General features: G+C 55.0%; 3 protein-coding genes across 3 annotated transcripts; 2 read left to right on the top strand and 1 right to left on the bottom strand.

Moving 5' to 3' along the window:
• Window positions 1-736: 736 nt before the first annotated feature.
• On the bottom strand, window positions 737-8,284 carry J7T55_004372 (uncharacterized protein; the record flags this gene model as incomplete). Its single annotated transcript, XM_053132017.1, has 6 exons — window positions 737-1,662; window positions 1,733-2,109; window positions 2,185-7,500; window positions 7,571-7,686; window positions 7,763-7,822; window positions 7,922-8,284. 6 exons carry the CDS (start codon window positions 8,282-8,284, stop codon window positions 737-739), a joined length of 7,158 nt encoding a protein of 2,385 aa, XP_052989985.1.
• Window positions 8,285-12,053: 3,769 nt separating this feature from the next.
• J7T55_004371 (uncharacterized protein) lies at window positions 12,054-13,861 on the top strand (the record flags this gene model as incomplete). Its single annotated transcript, XM_053132016.1, has 3 exons — window positions 12,054-12,270; window positions 12,360-13,187; window positions 13,293-13,861. The coding sequence occupies 3 exons, from the start codon at window positions 12,054-12,056 to the stop codon at window positions 13,859-13,861; spliced, it is 1,614 nt and encodes a 537-aa protein (XP_052989984.1).
• A 1,450-nt stretch (window positions 13,862-15,311) lies between these two features.
• Window positions 15,312-15,929, top strand: J7T55_004370 (uncharacterized protein; the record flags this gene model as incomplete). The annotated part of the gene is made up of 1 exon (XM_053132015.1): window positions 15,312-15,929. One exon carries the CDS (start codon window positions 15,312-15,314, stop codon window positions 15,927-15,929), a length of 618 nt encoding a protein of 205 aa, XP_052989983.1.
• Between the last annotated feature and the right edge of the window lie 117 nt (window positions 15,930-16,046).

Here is a 16,046-nt window from a genome sequence, read left to right as displayed (position 1 = left end):
TCCCCATGGCCTTCCTGCTGAAGGGCCAGGTGTCCCATATCTATTCCAACTGCGGCGATCATGCAAAGAGGGCTGTCTCCTTTCGTTCCCATCGATGGGCAGTATGCGGTCAAACGCTTTCAGTCCTGTCTTTGAACATGGTCTTGAAGAGCCCGCTCTGGAGGAATCCTCGAGCGTGATGCCGGTTTCGACGGGGCTCGAACCTCGCCGACCCGAAGAGCGCACGTCCCCGGAGGGTGCTCAACTTCGGGCAGCAGAAGTGCTAAATGCATAGTCCGGATCTTTGCCTGGGTTCATCAAAACGTCCTATTGAAATGTCCGTCACAACTGTGACAAGACTTAGTATTGCAGTAGGACCACGTATTTCGATGGGATTTTAGGAGCACAGACAGACACGGGTACAGCTATGGGTCATGAATTTGCGCGTGCAACAGGTAAATGTTCGATTTGCCATCAGTACGGTATCTCGTTTCAAGTAAACATCATACACAGATTTTGTCCCTTGTGTGTCCTTTATCCAGATACTCCCACCGCCACACCACTGAGACCGATGTTACACTGTTTGTACGCTCAAAAGGTGTCCGTATTTTAAGTAAGAAAAGAATGACAGGGGAATAAGAGAAACCCAAATTATGCGCCATAACAACGCATCCCGACGACGCTGATGCTGAAACGTATGAAAACCAGCCAAGTTGGATGAGAAAAGTAGAGAATAATCTTTGATTGTGTGCGGCTTTTATGGCTTCGCAACTTGCTCCTTCCGGAAGAACTTGAAGAAGCCGAACGGGATCACCAGCTGGAATGCCAGGCATATCCAGAACCACTTCTCGGCCACGCCGGGCATGACGCCCTGGCTGAAGTCGGGGAATGTGACGGTCGCGTACTTGGCGTTGGGGCACGTCGCCCTCGCCAGCATCGTGACGGCGGAACCGATGGCCTGGGAGCCGATCAGCACCGCCAGCACGTGCTGCCGCGTGAGAGTCGCCAGCAGCATCATGCCCAGGCCGACACCCTGGATCGCGTCGAGCAGACCGAGCCACAGCCAGATGCAGCGCGACAGGATGGCGGAGCCGACGGGGGAGGCGACCCAGGGGAGGTACCAGCCGATGCCGGAAACACCCCAGAACATTTGGGCCCAGCGAGGGGCACCAAGGCCAATGGCGAAGATAGGGAGCAGCCAGGTGTGCTCATCCGAGAACAGGGAGAAGATGTATAGGATAATGGTCCACAGGACAACGAAGAAGCCCAGCGCGAGCAGGAATACGCCCCAGCCGGGAATGTATTGCGAGCCGAAGAGGAACTGCCAATTGCGGCCGTATGGTGCGGAGAGCCAGTAATTCTGGATGATGATGGCGACGAAGAACCAGGGGACGAGCTTTCGGTGGAGGAGCGAGATGTACAGGCCGGGAATAGACTCGGGGGATTGGCGGTAGTAGTCGGGCAGGCCGAGGAAGAGGATGACGCCAACGGCCCATAGGATGACGGCGATGGGGCAACAGACCACGACGGCGTACGGGATGCTAGTGTTGGGTACGAAGCTGGTTATTGTTGCCGCGGACATGGCCACCAGCGAACCCCAGTACCAGAGCATCAGGGAGTAGACAGAGGCGATGCCGGCAACAATGATGGCGCGAATGATCCACTGACGTGTTGGCGAGCCACCTATCAAAGCGACACTGTCAACAGCTGGTCCAAAACGGGACGAACCATGAGAAATGGGAACAAGACTTACCTTCGTCACCGAAGTTGAGCGCAAACATCACAGCTCCACTACTAGCTCCGGCGGCATACAAGGCAGTCGCGGTAGTCCGAACTGCCTCTTGCACCGCACCGTCACCGAGGAAAGGCGCAACACCAAGAAGCATGAAGGCCAGTCCAAAGAACAACCATGGCAGAGTGATGGCGTACAGAGACTTCAGGTGCCGAATCATAAACCAATACATGATCGACGTCAGCAAGTAGACAGAGCCGATGATGTACAGCTTCTCTGAAGTCTGCGATGACTCGCCCGTGAGCAAGACGATCTGGTACGAGTTGACCGACATGATCTGGCCCAGCGCCATTAGGAAGGCGTAGACGGGCCAGTCGCCAATTCTGATTGAGAGGATTCTGGTGATCTGCGTTAGCGTTATGTTGTCTTCACAAGTCCATCTCCATGAGTCCATAGAGCAGGGTTCAACTTACTTCCTTAGACCTGTGGGCGCCTTGTAGCCGTTGCCCAGCAAGAATTCATCATCAACATCTGGTCCGCTGGGTGAGCCCGCTTCCGTACTCATATAGGTCATGGTGCTGTGGGGAGTAATACTGCGATGTCGCTGCCTTCCCCGGCTGACAACCGACGAATTTCTGCTCTTCCCATCCCTGCTCTCGGGCCTCTTGAGGCCCAGGCCATTGGGGCTGCGCGCCCTGCTCACGTCGCGCCGGCCCAGCTTCGCGTCCCGGTACCGCCGGAACCATTCCTTCTCACTCTTCTTGAGGAACTCTTCGATACAGAGTTCGGTGTGCGAGTTCTTCGCCGTAATCGCAGACAGTTTTTGTTCGAATTCCGCGTAAAACTCTCCGTTGGTGTCGTTGAAGGTCAGGTCAACCTTCTGGAGCTTCATGTCTTGCCGTTCGCCGACGACGTCCGAAAGAGACAGTTGACTGCTATTGCGGTTGCCCTGCTGGTAGAAACTTGGCTGCGGGAGGGGCAGGCCGGCGACAGAGTCACGCGAGTCTGGCAGGCCGGGGCTCATAGGACCATCGGCCTGGGCACGCATGGCGAAACTGTCGAAACTGGCCACGCTGATCGCTGAGTTTCGTGCGGACCCAGGCTCGAGGTTGGTCCATGGGAACTTCGGCGTGTTGAGGCTCGGGGAGGAGACGCCACTGGGTGACCGCAGACCAGGAGATGGGAGTCCAGCAGTCGAAATATCGGGGGAGACGTTGTGCAGCAGTGAGCTGCGCACTGCTTGTGGCGAGGAGATGGAAATTTGGAACCCAGTATTGGGTGTGGCTGGCCTGGACGTGCCGGGTGTGTCTGGGCCCTCTTGATGCGATGCAGTATTGAGCGATAACATTGACCTGCTTGTCAGCTTCTTCTTCTTGCTTGCCTCCTTGTTCGAGATCCGGATCGACTCATCGTAGAGGCAGTCGATCTGTTGAATCCATTGCTTGACGGGGAAACGTTGTTTCGCGCTCCATGCACGCATGAGCGCACGCTTCGGCTGCTTAGAATCCAGAGCCTCTTTAAGAGCGTGTCTAAATTGATCCAGCAAGTGAGCAGGGGACATAGACTCGACGGTGAACCAGAAACCAGGCATTTGACCAAGACCACCAACCCTCGCACCAACACCCAGCGCACCCTTCCTACCGAATTCGACGGCAACAAGCCCAAAGGGCTCGTCACGCGACGGAATCAGCGCGAACTCGGCACCGCTGAAGATGTAAGGCGGCAACTGGGTGAATTCAGGCTTGGAGAACACCCGCTTAGGGTATACCTCCATGAGTTTAGCAAGCTTCAAAGCCGCAAACTTGCCGTATAAGTCAATAACGGGACCGATGCAGATAAGTTGCGTCTTGGGATACTTTTCCAGGATGCTGGGGAAAATATCGGCGATCAAATCCACACCCTTTTGGAGAGACCAACGGCCGACAAATACAAACAGATCTGCTGTGGGGTCGATTTCAAGACCTGCCCATTCTTGAGCCTTCATTCGGAGTTCTCCACGAGCGCCCTCGAACTCGGCGTCGACCTCAATGCCGTCCTTCTTGCTGCTTCCCTCGTCCTTGTCGGGTTCCCAGGCGGCCGTGTCTGAAGGGTCTGGGTTGGGGAGCTGCCCGATGGCTTTCAGACTCCAAAAGATAGGGTATCGAGCCAGCGACCGGTCACCGTACTTCTTGGACACACCCACAGCACCAAAGCCTCGTTGGTGGTACCGCAGGTAGCTTGCACCAGCGTGCAGAAGGTTGAAAACAGAGCCGTACTGGACATACTTCTTCACAATGTCAATTGGCAGGCCGAACACATCGCAAACCTCCTTAGTCTCTTCGGGGCTGCGCATGGGCCAAAGTCCTTGAAATTCGGCGTTGTGAAGCGAGAGACAGACGGGAATGGTCTGAGGAAGCAGGTAAAGAGGAGCAATGGCACCGTGGTAATCGTTGATGTGGTAGATATCAACTGGGAATCGGCGGATGGTTTCGGCGATACAGCTATTCCAGGCTGCATAAAGGATACCAGATTCGACATCGTCCATTCTTGCGATGTAAGGCTCGGCCTTGGTCTGCTGGCGGAAAATCGGTGCGTCCAGGAGAACATAGGTGATGTTCTTGTATCTGTGGTACTGGACATGGACCTCGTAGGACTCCCCCATGATTTGCACAAACATCGATTCTGCTGGCTCGTCCATAGGGTAATCGATTCCACCTATGCAAGGCACCACCCAGATCAGGTTGACGTGGTCCAATGCTGTGCTCATCAACTTGGCCATGACACCAAGACCACCGATTTTGATGCCAATCTTCCAGTCGTCAATATTGTACTCCATAGTTGCGATCAAGACTGTCCTCTTCTCGCCAGTGGCCTTAATGGCAGGCACTGGGGTCGAAGCTGGCGAGGGCGAAATGGCGCGCAAGGCGATGCTGTACTTCTCCTTCTTCTCTGAGTTTGAGTCGGTCTTCAAGATAGCACCCAGAGAGAGCCAATTCTTCGGGTTTGTTTTGAAACCTCTCTTGTTGACTTTGACCTGGTAGAAGCCGCGGACATACACCCAGCCGGCCAGGGCTGCCAAGACGATGGGGAGGATTCCAAGTAGGAAGAACAGGAAAATTTGCAGATACACAGTGCCAGTTGGCTTGGCCTCGATCCTCCAGCTTGCATCGTTGACGACCAACTTGTAAGACAAGCCTGGCCACGAAGGAATCGACATATTGAAGACGTTGGTTGACAGACTGCTTGGCGACAATCTATCAAGGATGTTATCCTGATCAACATCACCAAAGATGAAGGTGGTGTCAGGCTGGCCGTCGGGGTTGACACCCCAGATGTTCACCTGCACTGATGCAGGCCATTCTCGCATGAAATGCATTTCCCAGGTGTGGTCAGCCGCGAGAGTCATAGCGCTTGCCGCTCCACGGTCGTATCCCCACATGTTGTAGTCACCATGTAGGAACACGTGGGGGAACTGCCGCGCATACTTGACGTCGGTACTGTCGCCATGCTGGATGAAGGCAGACGATCCGAGAGGCTGACTCCAATACTGGACCATCAGGTGGTGGCCATACCATGCCTGGTCCTCAGTACCTGACCAGGTCTGAGATGTAATCTTTTCGAAATCGCCTGTGTAGTCTTTCCAGTCGCTCCAGCTTGACCCAAAATTCGTGCTATACCGCCACTGAGAAGCGCCAGGGGCACTGTGATTGACGTAGATAACATCGTTGGCCACATGGAGGATGGCAGATGAGTAGTTGGCTATCTCGGGGAAGACGACAGGGTTGTTGGGCAGACCTCGTCTGAGGAGGAAGTGGTCGGTAGCATTGGTTGATGTCCCATCCGTGCTTTCGGGCGCCTTGACTGTGAGCTTGTGTACGCCGTCAACGACACCGGATAGGGTAGCGGCCCAAGTCCAGATAGTGGGGATGTAGCCAGTAAAATCCCCGGTGATACCCTCGTCAACATTCGTACAGGTTGCGCTTCCCACGGTGACGAGCGACTGCGGTCCTGTGCCATCGATATAGGACGCCACGGAGATAGATTCGGAAACCGAGGTGCAATCCATCTCAGTTGAAAAACCAAGCTCAATGTCCACCTCAGTTGCGGTATTGACCGACGAGTCGATCTGGTAGTCGTGGCCGGGTGAGAACCGGGTGATCATGGGTCCAGGAGCCTCATATAGAGAGGAGGGCACAAAAACCTTGAATTCGTACGGCTGCATGGTAATGCTGCTAAGACAGCCCGCTGTGGCCTTTGTCCCGGTCCAGTTGGTGTTGGAGATGGCAGAGGACTCGAGAGTAAAGGTATCGCTCGAGTTCATCAGGTTACGCACCTTGGTGTCGGCATCATACGGGGAAATGAAGGCAGTACTGGCATCACTGCAGTCGAAAGTGTAGGTGGTCTCGTTCGGCTGGTTGTGATAGACCAGCCATACAGGCTTGCTAGAATCGTCAGACGCAGTGACGTTCTGTGTTGCTGTGTTGTAACCACGCGCAACGCTCCAGATGCCAAATTCGGTTTTAGAGGCAGTACCGTTGGGGTATTTGTAGGATGTCTGATTGGCAAGGGAAGCCAGGAGCCAACCTCCTTCGAGGACTGGGAAAGCGTCGCGCATGGCGAACATGTGCTTCATGGTGTTACGAATCGGGGCAGATGGATCGCGATGATCCAACGCCTGGGCCGCGTCATGACAGCCTTGTGTAGCCTTCGTCGCCGGCCAGTCGTTATAAATTGTGCTCCCCAAAGTATAGCAGCCGTGCCGCATGAAGGCCTGAGATGGCGAGAAGGCCTGCCGACCGTAGACGTAGTTGCCTGCGGTGCTGTCGACCAAGTACAGCTCCTGCTCCTCTCCATAGTAAACAAGCGGGATGCCTGGCATCAAAAATGTCGTTACCATGTAGCCAAGCATCATGCGCTGCGTTCCCTTCTCGATTCCTGGCCAGCGGAAGACGTCTTGATTCGTGACGCCGTAGAGATGTCGAGGGTCGAAGTGGCCATCGTTGGCGTTGTAAAAGTCGTTTGACAGCAACATCTCGTTCCACATTTCCACCCAATTTGTTGGCAGATCGTAGCCAGCCTCGAGGTTGCCAGTCATGCCCAGGAAGCGAGTCAAAAATCGGTACACCGAGTAGTGGAATGCTCCAGCATCGAGGCCAGAATTTCCTGCCTCACGAAGGAACATGGAGTCAGTGGAAGAGTCGTTCCACTTGGATTCGAGTTGCTGGGCAGTGTTGATGTCGTCCAGCCACAGGTCCTTCGAGCGGCCACGTCCAAGCCAAATAGACCCCAGTGTGTTACCGGAGGTAATTTCACCGACGACCATGAAGTTTTCCTTCCCGAATTCCCGGGCACATTCGCGCATCTTGCTGGTGAAGGAGGCTTGCGCATCCACCGTAACCTGCATGGCTTTGTCCACACGGAAGCCGTCAATATCGAGTGCGGCGATGGTCATGCACGAGAACTTCTCCAGACGCGCCAGCACCGAAGGGTTCCACTCTCGCAAACGGTCTTGCACGGAGGCGAACTTGGAAAGTTGACGCTTCCAGTCGGGGAAGACACCGAAAGCTTCAATGTCACCATACTGGTCGAAATCGCTGTCGTAGCAGCCCTTGAGACCGGAAGTGGTGGAATCCGGAACCAGGTTGCCGTCTTCATACCAAAAGGTGGGATATTCACAGGTCGCGTTATAGGTGTTGCCAATATCGAAATCAAGATATCGTCGAGATGACTTCCACTGAACTTTGTGCTCTTCCTCCAAGAATGGTGTACTTGTGTTCAAGTAGCCCTCAAAGCCGATCAGATCACCGAGGCTACATTTCAAAGGGCTGTGTGAGTAATTGATCGTAGTCGGTGCAAGTCGGGATCATTTCAATTACTTACGTTGCCATGGTGTTGTCCAGAACAACATACATGTTTCGATTATGGATCTCTTCCACGACTGTCTGCCACATTGTGATATTGCCAAAATGCTTGTCAAGAAGTGTGAGATCAAGTGGCTGAGCGATGCTGTCAGCTGGTGCGGTCACAGTCGCGATGACACGACACTGGGAATGAAATCGAGTGGTGGCCTACTGAATATGCGTCTGCGCCCCATGGCTGGTTGATGAATGGCGAGCCGGCGATATAGATACCCTATTTCCGCGGTCAGAAACGAAGCTCTCCAAGGCAGGGCAAAGCTCCTGCGCCGGGGGGAGTCGCCCCAAAAGGGCGTTGGCTTGTGAGCTGTGTTACCTTGATGCCCATGCCAGCGATATAGTCCAAAGAGTCCACCAGCCCTTGGAGGTCACCGCCGTTGCGGATCTGAGTGCTCCTCATATCGGTCTCAAAAAGCGTCTGGTTCGCATTGTCGTTCGTTGGGTCGCCATTGACGAAACGATCTAGGAAGACGGTGTAGAAGGGAAACCTCCAGTTGGTAGGGGAGGTTGTGTAGGTGTGGTTGGTCCGTTCTTCTACGCTGTAGTCGAGGGGATTCGTAGCTGTCTTGTTCACATTAAGATTATATTCTACTTCAGAAAGAGTGTATTTGAGGCCGTGAACGAAGGTATTGGAAGACGAGAAAAGAGCAATGGCGGAAAGCCACGCGAGAGAAAACATCATCACCACACAACAACAACGCACAGCTCACGGTGGTGTGAGCCGTGGTGAGCGTCTGAGGTGGTGATGAGAACAACGGCGAAAAAGAATGGCAGGGTGCTGAGAGTAGCACAACCAGAGTCTATCCTCCAACAAGAGCGAGTGACGACGACTATCAGCGAGTGACAAAGGTGAAGATGCCGAAAAGAAAAAGGGAAGACAATGGAAGCTTTCGGCGAGCCACAATATCCCACCTCGCGCAACCCTACCGTCGGGCCCTCCCACTCTGGCACTCAAGGGGAACCCTTGACAGGCCCCATGTTGACAGTGCGACCCCTGACCGGCCCAGCAGCAGGCGCAGGAGGAGGAGGAGGATTCGAGACTTTGCCTTTGCCTATGCCTCCGCCTCCGGCTGGGCCGAGCTAAACCCGGCCAAGCACTCGCTTGTGCGCAGGCGGTATCCACACGAGGCTGCAGCAGCGGGAACCCATGGAACCCAGGCCCCCAGAAGTGCCCGGGAGAGAGTGTGGTGACTTGTCAGGCGAGTGAGAGCACCCATTTTCAGCCACACGGGGGATACAAACGCGGACGCGAGATAGGGGGGTGGGAGAGGAGCAGGGATTCCTGCGTCTGAGGCAGATTTCATCGGCTCGCAGAGTGGGGTGGGCGTGGCGATTTAGAGACCAGCGACAGTGACATTTTGGGCGGTGGAGGTGGATACAGACCAGACGAGTCTGCCAGTCTGGACGTGTCGTTCCCCCTGGTGGTTTCTGAGGATTCGAGGATTACTGTGCTAGGGCGCGCCGTTGATGGGTGCGGTTGAACGGTCGAAGTGGAATGACTGGATGGCCGGAGAAGTACCGGGAACATCTCTGCTGTCAAGCGCGGCCCCGAACAGGCTAGAACCCAGCATGGATCGAACCCTACCGTGCGCGGGACAGGACACCTCGAGGACACACACTGTGGGGAGGTTGTCTCATTCCCCTTTGTTGTCTGTTCTCTCTTTCTTTCTCCAGGACCAGGGCCAGGACCAGGACGGGCGGACTGTCCAGCGTTGTTCGCTGTCGCCTTTGCGGTTGGGGCAATTTGTGGGGGGTTCCACAAGTGCCAATCCGAGCATGCTGTGGGACTACTGGGCTGCATGCGCGTTTGTGGTAGGCTCAAATCGAGGGCAATCCGATCCAACGGGCCTGAGGTTCCCATCGCCATTGCTGTAGCCCGAGCCTGGTGTTGCACCTGTCGGCAATCCCAAGTGCTGACCACCGGATCTGCCTGCTCACAGGCAGTGCAGCAATGCAGTTGCAATCAATCGTGACCATTGGACGCGGGCCGGCTAAGATGTGTCAGCCCGTGCTTTCAGTCTGCCGTGAGGCTGAACTTGGGTGCTGAGTGTGTCTTGTCTCCTTGCTTTGGAAGGCGGGCCCTCATTGGATGATTTGGGTTCTGATCTGATCAGCCAAGACAGGGTAAAGTGATGAGTGATGTCGGGACGGATCCTCCTGCACAATCCTCCAACCGTGGATTCGTGGGCCGTCGGCCATCGACCATCGATCATCGAACATCAAGAAGCAACCCGCGCGAATACGTGATGATGATCAAGACGATGTCGATCGCGGTCGACCACCGCGTTGAACACAGTAGACTACGTGCTGTATGGCACTGCCGAGGTGTCTGGCTGCGCCGTGCTGTGCAGTGCAGTGCAGTGCAATGCTGTGCAGTTTGGCAGCAGCCCACAGCTCGCGTGGACAGACCAGGCTGCTGACAGGTGTGGTGCATCGTGCTCTGCTCCGTACAGTCAGCCAGAGGGTCGGACTGTACAGTCCCAGACATACGGTTTGCTTGTGGCCACGATTCGGAAGATAGCAGATGGCAGATGGCAGCTCGCAGCAAGCATCAGCAGGCTAGAGCAGCACCAAGCAGGGCCCCCAGCTGGCAGAGAGATGACGATCATGCCTTGAAAAAGCAGGGAAGCTGGGACCGGCCCACCACTGTGTAGCACACAAGCATCGCTTTGGGTAAGGTGTCAGGGCAAGCAAAGATGGGCCTGCTGCGGGCTTGCTGTACGTCTCAGGGACCCCCCTGCTGGTGTGCAGACGATACGAGGAGCAAGCGGCACCTCGTCAGGGGTTGCAGCCACTCAGACGGACCCTTCCCGAATCAGAGAGGGCCGCCCTATCAGCGCATTAAGGTTTTAAATTCTCATCCCTGTCCCCTACCGACCGTGGAACCGCGTCCACCACCGCACAGTCGCTTCTTTTTCTCAAAAATGATCCTTTTTTCTAAACTTGGTATCATGCCCCATCACGGTTGGCACTGTTGACTCGCAGACTCGCTCGCCCGCCGCTGGGCCCTGCCTGCACTGCTCATCTCTGGGCTCTCTGCCTCTGCGCCCACTTCTCTCAGCTGCTCCAGTTCTGTCTCTGTCTCGCTCTCTCTCTTTTCGCCTACGCCCCCCCCTAATTGAGGTCGAGTCAGTTTATTAGTAGTAGGTACCAAGCCTCTTCCCCTGGACGAAAAGGGTCCAGAAGTTCATGCGACAAATGGAAAATAACATCAGACGAACGAGCGTTGATCCCTTTCCGCCCACCCACCTGCCCACTCAAAACACCCACACTCGTTGTGAGCTGTGTTCTGGACAGTCTGGAGAGCCCGTCAATCAGTCTGTCACCCATCGATCGGCAAACTTTAACAAAAACTTTGCTTAGACGCTCTCTGCACTCGCTGATCACAATCACACACCCTCTCTGGCTGTCTTATCACGAGGTGGTCTGGGTGCTACACAACCTCCACGCCCATTTGGCCTCTCGCGCCCAACTGGCGAATGCCATGCCATGCACGAAATCCGGCTATGGGCCCCCGACGGGTCACATCGCCGCTCAAATCAGACCAACCACTCAGGCGCCTCGTTGCAATCTCTGGATACGATACGGATAACCACCGGTCTGCTCCCCCAATGTCCACTCTGCCACTCCAGCTCTCACTAGCACTAGCATCGGCGCGGTAGAGTAAAGGGGCCGGCAGCCTAGCCTGATAAGTTGCCTTTTTGTCCACTATCCAAGTACTCTGTACACAGTACAATTCCCAATTTGCCCCCTCGTCCACCATCCGACAAGCCTTGTGCCTGTAGTTTCTTCTCTCGAAGGGGGGGATAGGGGGGTCCTCGATGCTGCAACGTGACGGCCCCATCCCGGACGCTTCTGGAAATCTCTGCCGGCCTTTCGGGGCAATCACGACAAATCATCACTCGAGCCTTTGATTTCTTTGACCCTCCTCATGACGCCCCTCTCTGCGCTTGGCAGGGCATGTCTCTCGCTTTGTCCGAGCTGCCGAGTAACCGCAAATACGCCGTCGAGCAAGAAGGGGAAAGATCACTGGGCAATTGTGGGACGCTGGTGCTGGCCTTTATTCGGAATACGGGTGCGCGTCAGGTTACTATGTTGATCCCCCCCTGGTAGTCTGGGGCGGACCTCGGGAGTACGAGAGACGAACAAGCAATTTACCAACACAGACACTCCTCCACAAGTCGTGGGTTGTAAGTCTGATTAGGTTTCCTCCATCCCTACTCCAGTTCCTTCCCTTACACGATCCTCTTCTTTGCGATCAAGTAGTCTTGGTCACCTCTCATCGTGCCTTGAACCACACACATTCGTTTGACCCCTATTTGGTGATTTGTCGTGGTAGTTCGGACTCAGGAGAAAATATACACTCGCACTACGCGCCCAACGTTACGCGTCCAGAATCCACAAAGTCCAGTCAGTCGTTTAACTCGCACACAACACACACAGGCACCATGCGTGCTGTTTCGCTCGCTTTGACAACGGCTACGGCCCTTCTCAGCGTCTCTGACGCTGCTTCTTTGGAACAATGGAAGTCGCGCTCCATCTACCAGGTCGTCGTCGACCGTTTCGCCAGAACCGATGGATCAACCACAGCGGCCTGCGATGAACTTTATCTCTTCTGTAACGGCACATGGACTGGTCTTATCAACGGTCTGGATTACATCCACGGTTAGTACTCTTGAACCCAACCGAAACCTTGCTCCCCCAAAACCAGGGTGGTCATTGAGAGGAGGGCTGATGCGAATTGCAAATTGCAGACATGGGCTTCACTGCCGTACAGATCAGCCCCGTCGTAAAGAACATCGAGGATGACACCGCTGTGGGTGAGGCGTACCATGGCTATTACTCACAGGATCTTTACGCCATCAACGAGCACTTTGGCACGGCCGACGAGCTCAAGAAGCTCGCCGATGAGCTCCACAACCGTGATATGTACCTCCTAGTTGATGTTGTCGTCAACAACATGGCCCAAAAGTTCAACAACACCATCCCGCCCGACGTCGACTACTCTGTTTTTGAGCCCTTTGACAACCAAGACTACTTCCACCCGTACTGCAACGTCACCGAGTGGACCAACGCGACAAATTACCAGGACTGCTGGCTCTACCCCTATGGCGTCGCGCTGGCTGACTTGAAGACCGAGGACGAGAAGGTCGTCGAAATGTTCAGCTCCTGGATCGAGGAGCTCGTTGCCAACTACTCAATTGACGGCCTGCGTATCGACGCTGCCAAGCACGTCGACCCGGAATTCTTGCCAACTTTCGTGGCCAGCTCTGGTATCTTTGCCCTTGGTGAGGTTCTCACTGGTGAGCCCGAGGACTTCTGCCCGTACCAGACCCAAGGCTACCTGCCCGGCATGCCCAACTATTTGGAGTACTACCCCATCATCGACGCCTTCAACGACGGATCCATGAGCGCGATTGACACGATGCGTGAGCGCGCTCGTGGAGCTTGCAATGACACTCTGGCTCTCGGCTCTTTCGTTGAGAACCACGATATGCCTCGTTTTGCTCACTACAACTCTGATATGGCGATCGCCAAGAACGCCATGGCCTACATCATCCTCAACGACGGCATGCCCCTAGGTAAGTGACCCGAGTCATTCGAGACCTTCGGGTAACATTGGAACCCCGAAGTCGATCATCGCTGGATTATCGACAGATTTGCTAACACGTGACCCATTACTCCAGTCTACCAAGGCCAAGAACAGCACTACTCCGGCGGCGACACACCCCAAAACCGTGAGGCCATCTGGCTGTCGGGCTTCAACACCTCGGCCGAGCTGTACATCACGGCTCAGAAGCTCAACAAGGTCCGCAACACGCTGATCGGGCTGACCAACACCTCCGACTCGACCTACGTCGACTCCAAGGCCCAGACGCTCATGACCAACGACAACCACCTGTGCCAGGTCAAGGGCCCTGAGGGCTACCAGATTGTCAGCTGCATCGTCAACCACTCGTCCTCGGGCCCGTCCTACGAGCTGTCCATCGGCGGCTTCACCGCCGGCGACCAGGTCGTCGAGCTGCTGAGCTGCGGCACCAGCACCGCCGACGACACCGGCAACGTCACCATGTACATGAACCGCGGCGAGCCCAAGGCCTACGTCCTGCAGAGCCTGCTGTCTGAGATGCCCGGCTTGTGCAACACCACCACGGACGCCAAGACCGCCTCGGAGGAAGGTGCCGCCGCCGGCATGAAGAGCAGCCTTGCTGTGGTCTTCACCGTTGCCGTCGCATCTGTCATGATGCTGCTGTAGACGGGAGCGTTTGTCTTTATTTTAAGTTACGGACGGATTGGCCGCGGGTATTAATTTACTGATGCTTCGTGCTTGATGCTTCGTTGCGTTGCGGTGGGGGATAGGTGGTGCGGTGGACTTTTATACTTTTGCGTGTGCACATGTTGCTACTCCTGCGCGTACATATGTTCCATGAAAATTGCTTTTTTGATATCCAGACTTACGTACATGACATTAATTCATTAATAATATGAACGCTGTCTTATATCATCCATGGGTACTGGGTATTGGGAATGGAGATCCCGGCCGGCGCACCCGGCGTTGTGGGACGAAACATTTGGGGTTTCCTGAGAGCCGTGGAGGGAAACAACTCATAGTTGTTCAATTATAAGGCCGCGACTTGGTCTGCCTCGAGAACGATCATCCCGAAACAATCCAGGACGTGTTGTAGTCGGAAAGCTGGTCCAGGATTCAAGGTTTCTGCTGCACTGCATTGGCGTTGGTAGGAGCGGCAAGATGCTGTATTATCAATATGTGTGATATATACCATTGGGCGCTTGATTGGAATGTATTTAACGGACACCAGCCCATCCGTAACGCAAAGTTACCTCACCATGGAATTTTGGGACCTCACATGAAGTTCTTCATTCAAAGAGTATGAGGCCCACCGCCCTGTCCCGAAGACAAAGGCAGGATTCCAGATCCACACATTTATTGGGAATGATAAAGCATCCACACGACGGATTATCCCAGAACGCTTCATCTTATGTAGGGCTTAGGAAGTTTCACATATGAAGGCACTCGGCCGAGTCGAAATGTTGCTCCAGTTAAACTTCCATGCCATCGTTTGGGAATCCCTGCGAGCTGCAGATTCTCCAAGAGCTTAACACGAGCCTCAAAACGGCCCTCGACGACATCTGGCAGACAGCGCCGGTTGTCCCCAGCAAACAGTCTGGCCAGAGCAAAGCTTTTACTCAACATGCTGTTGACACTGGCCGCCGTCATTGGTCTGGAATGAGATGTCGTCGCTTTCCTGCCGCGCCCACGCGAGGCTCACAGACACGTCCGAGCACCATGCGGCTCAGCGGGAAACCGAGGCCAGGGCGACAGCTTCCTGACCACAATCCGTCAACCTCGTGAAGGTTGACAAAGACTCAAGAAAACGGCCGCTAGCAGACGTTAGTAAGGGATATTTACGTGACTGCTGAACCTAGCTTGTAGCGGGCATTTGCTCACGGACTGACAGCAGTAGATAGTCGTCTACGTCACTTTGACAGCTCCATTCTCAAAGTTGAAAGAGCAGCAGCCCAGCTACAAATGTAAAAAGTATCCCCATATAGATACTCATTCTTTGTGTTTAGTATTCCAATCGGCCTTCAGAATTATCAATTGGCCTTCAAAATTATCAAGTGGATAGAGATTTGTGTTAAACTAAGAAGTCATAACCAAAAACCCCTAAAACACTCCCATCATGTCCTCCTTCCGCGCCCTCCGACCACTCGCCCGCCAAGCAGGCGCAGCACGTCAAGCTCTCCCCAGAGCAACAAACCCCATCCAGCAGCACCAACGGCGCTTCCTCGACACCTCGAGCGCACCGACCCTCTACTCGGCGCACGCGCGGGTCATCGGCGCGCGCACCGGCAAGGTGCACGGCGAGAACCTGGACGTGGAGCTGACGATGGCCAAGGCGCTGGGCGGCGCGGGGGACCGGGGCAAGACGAACCCGGAGGAGCTGTTCGCGGCCGGGTACGGGGCGTGCTTCCAGTCGGCGATGAACGCCGCGGCGGCGAGCATGGGCGTCAAGATGCCGACGCGCATGGAGGACTCGGTCGTCGAGACGACGGTGCACCTGGTCGGCGACATGAAGGCGCTGGACATGGGCCTCAGGGTCAACATGACCGTCAAGGTCAAGGGCCTGGGCCGCGAGGAGCTGGACAAGGTCGTCGCCAAGGCCAAGGAGGTGTGTCCTTACTCCAGGGCCACCCAGGGTAATATCGACACGAATATCAAGGTTGTGAATTTCACGGATGGGGAGAATGATATCGAGGGGGACAACGCCAAGTCATACGGGACGAGCACATATGGTTGAGCCATCTGAGCCTTCGTAGTGGTCGAATCCGCTGTAGCGCTTTTCGCTCTGCTAGGTTGGAAATAAAATGTTTATTGATCTCATACTGTCTTGCTTTGCCCATCACCTCGCGTTCTT

This window comes from Diaporthe amygdali, assembly GCF_026229845.1.
Source record: "Diaporthe amygdali strain CAA958 chromosome Unknown NODE_29_length_634662_cov_65_424859, whole genome shotgun sequence".
Taxonomy (NCBI): domain Eukaryota; kingdom Fungi; phylum Ascomycota; class Sordariomycetes; order Diaporthales; family Diaporthaceae; genus Diaporthe; species Diaporthe amygdali.
The sequence above is the reverse complement of the archived record's forward strand: the minus strand, read 5'-3'. Positions and strand labels throughout refer to the sequence as shown.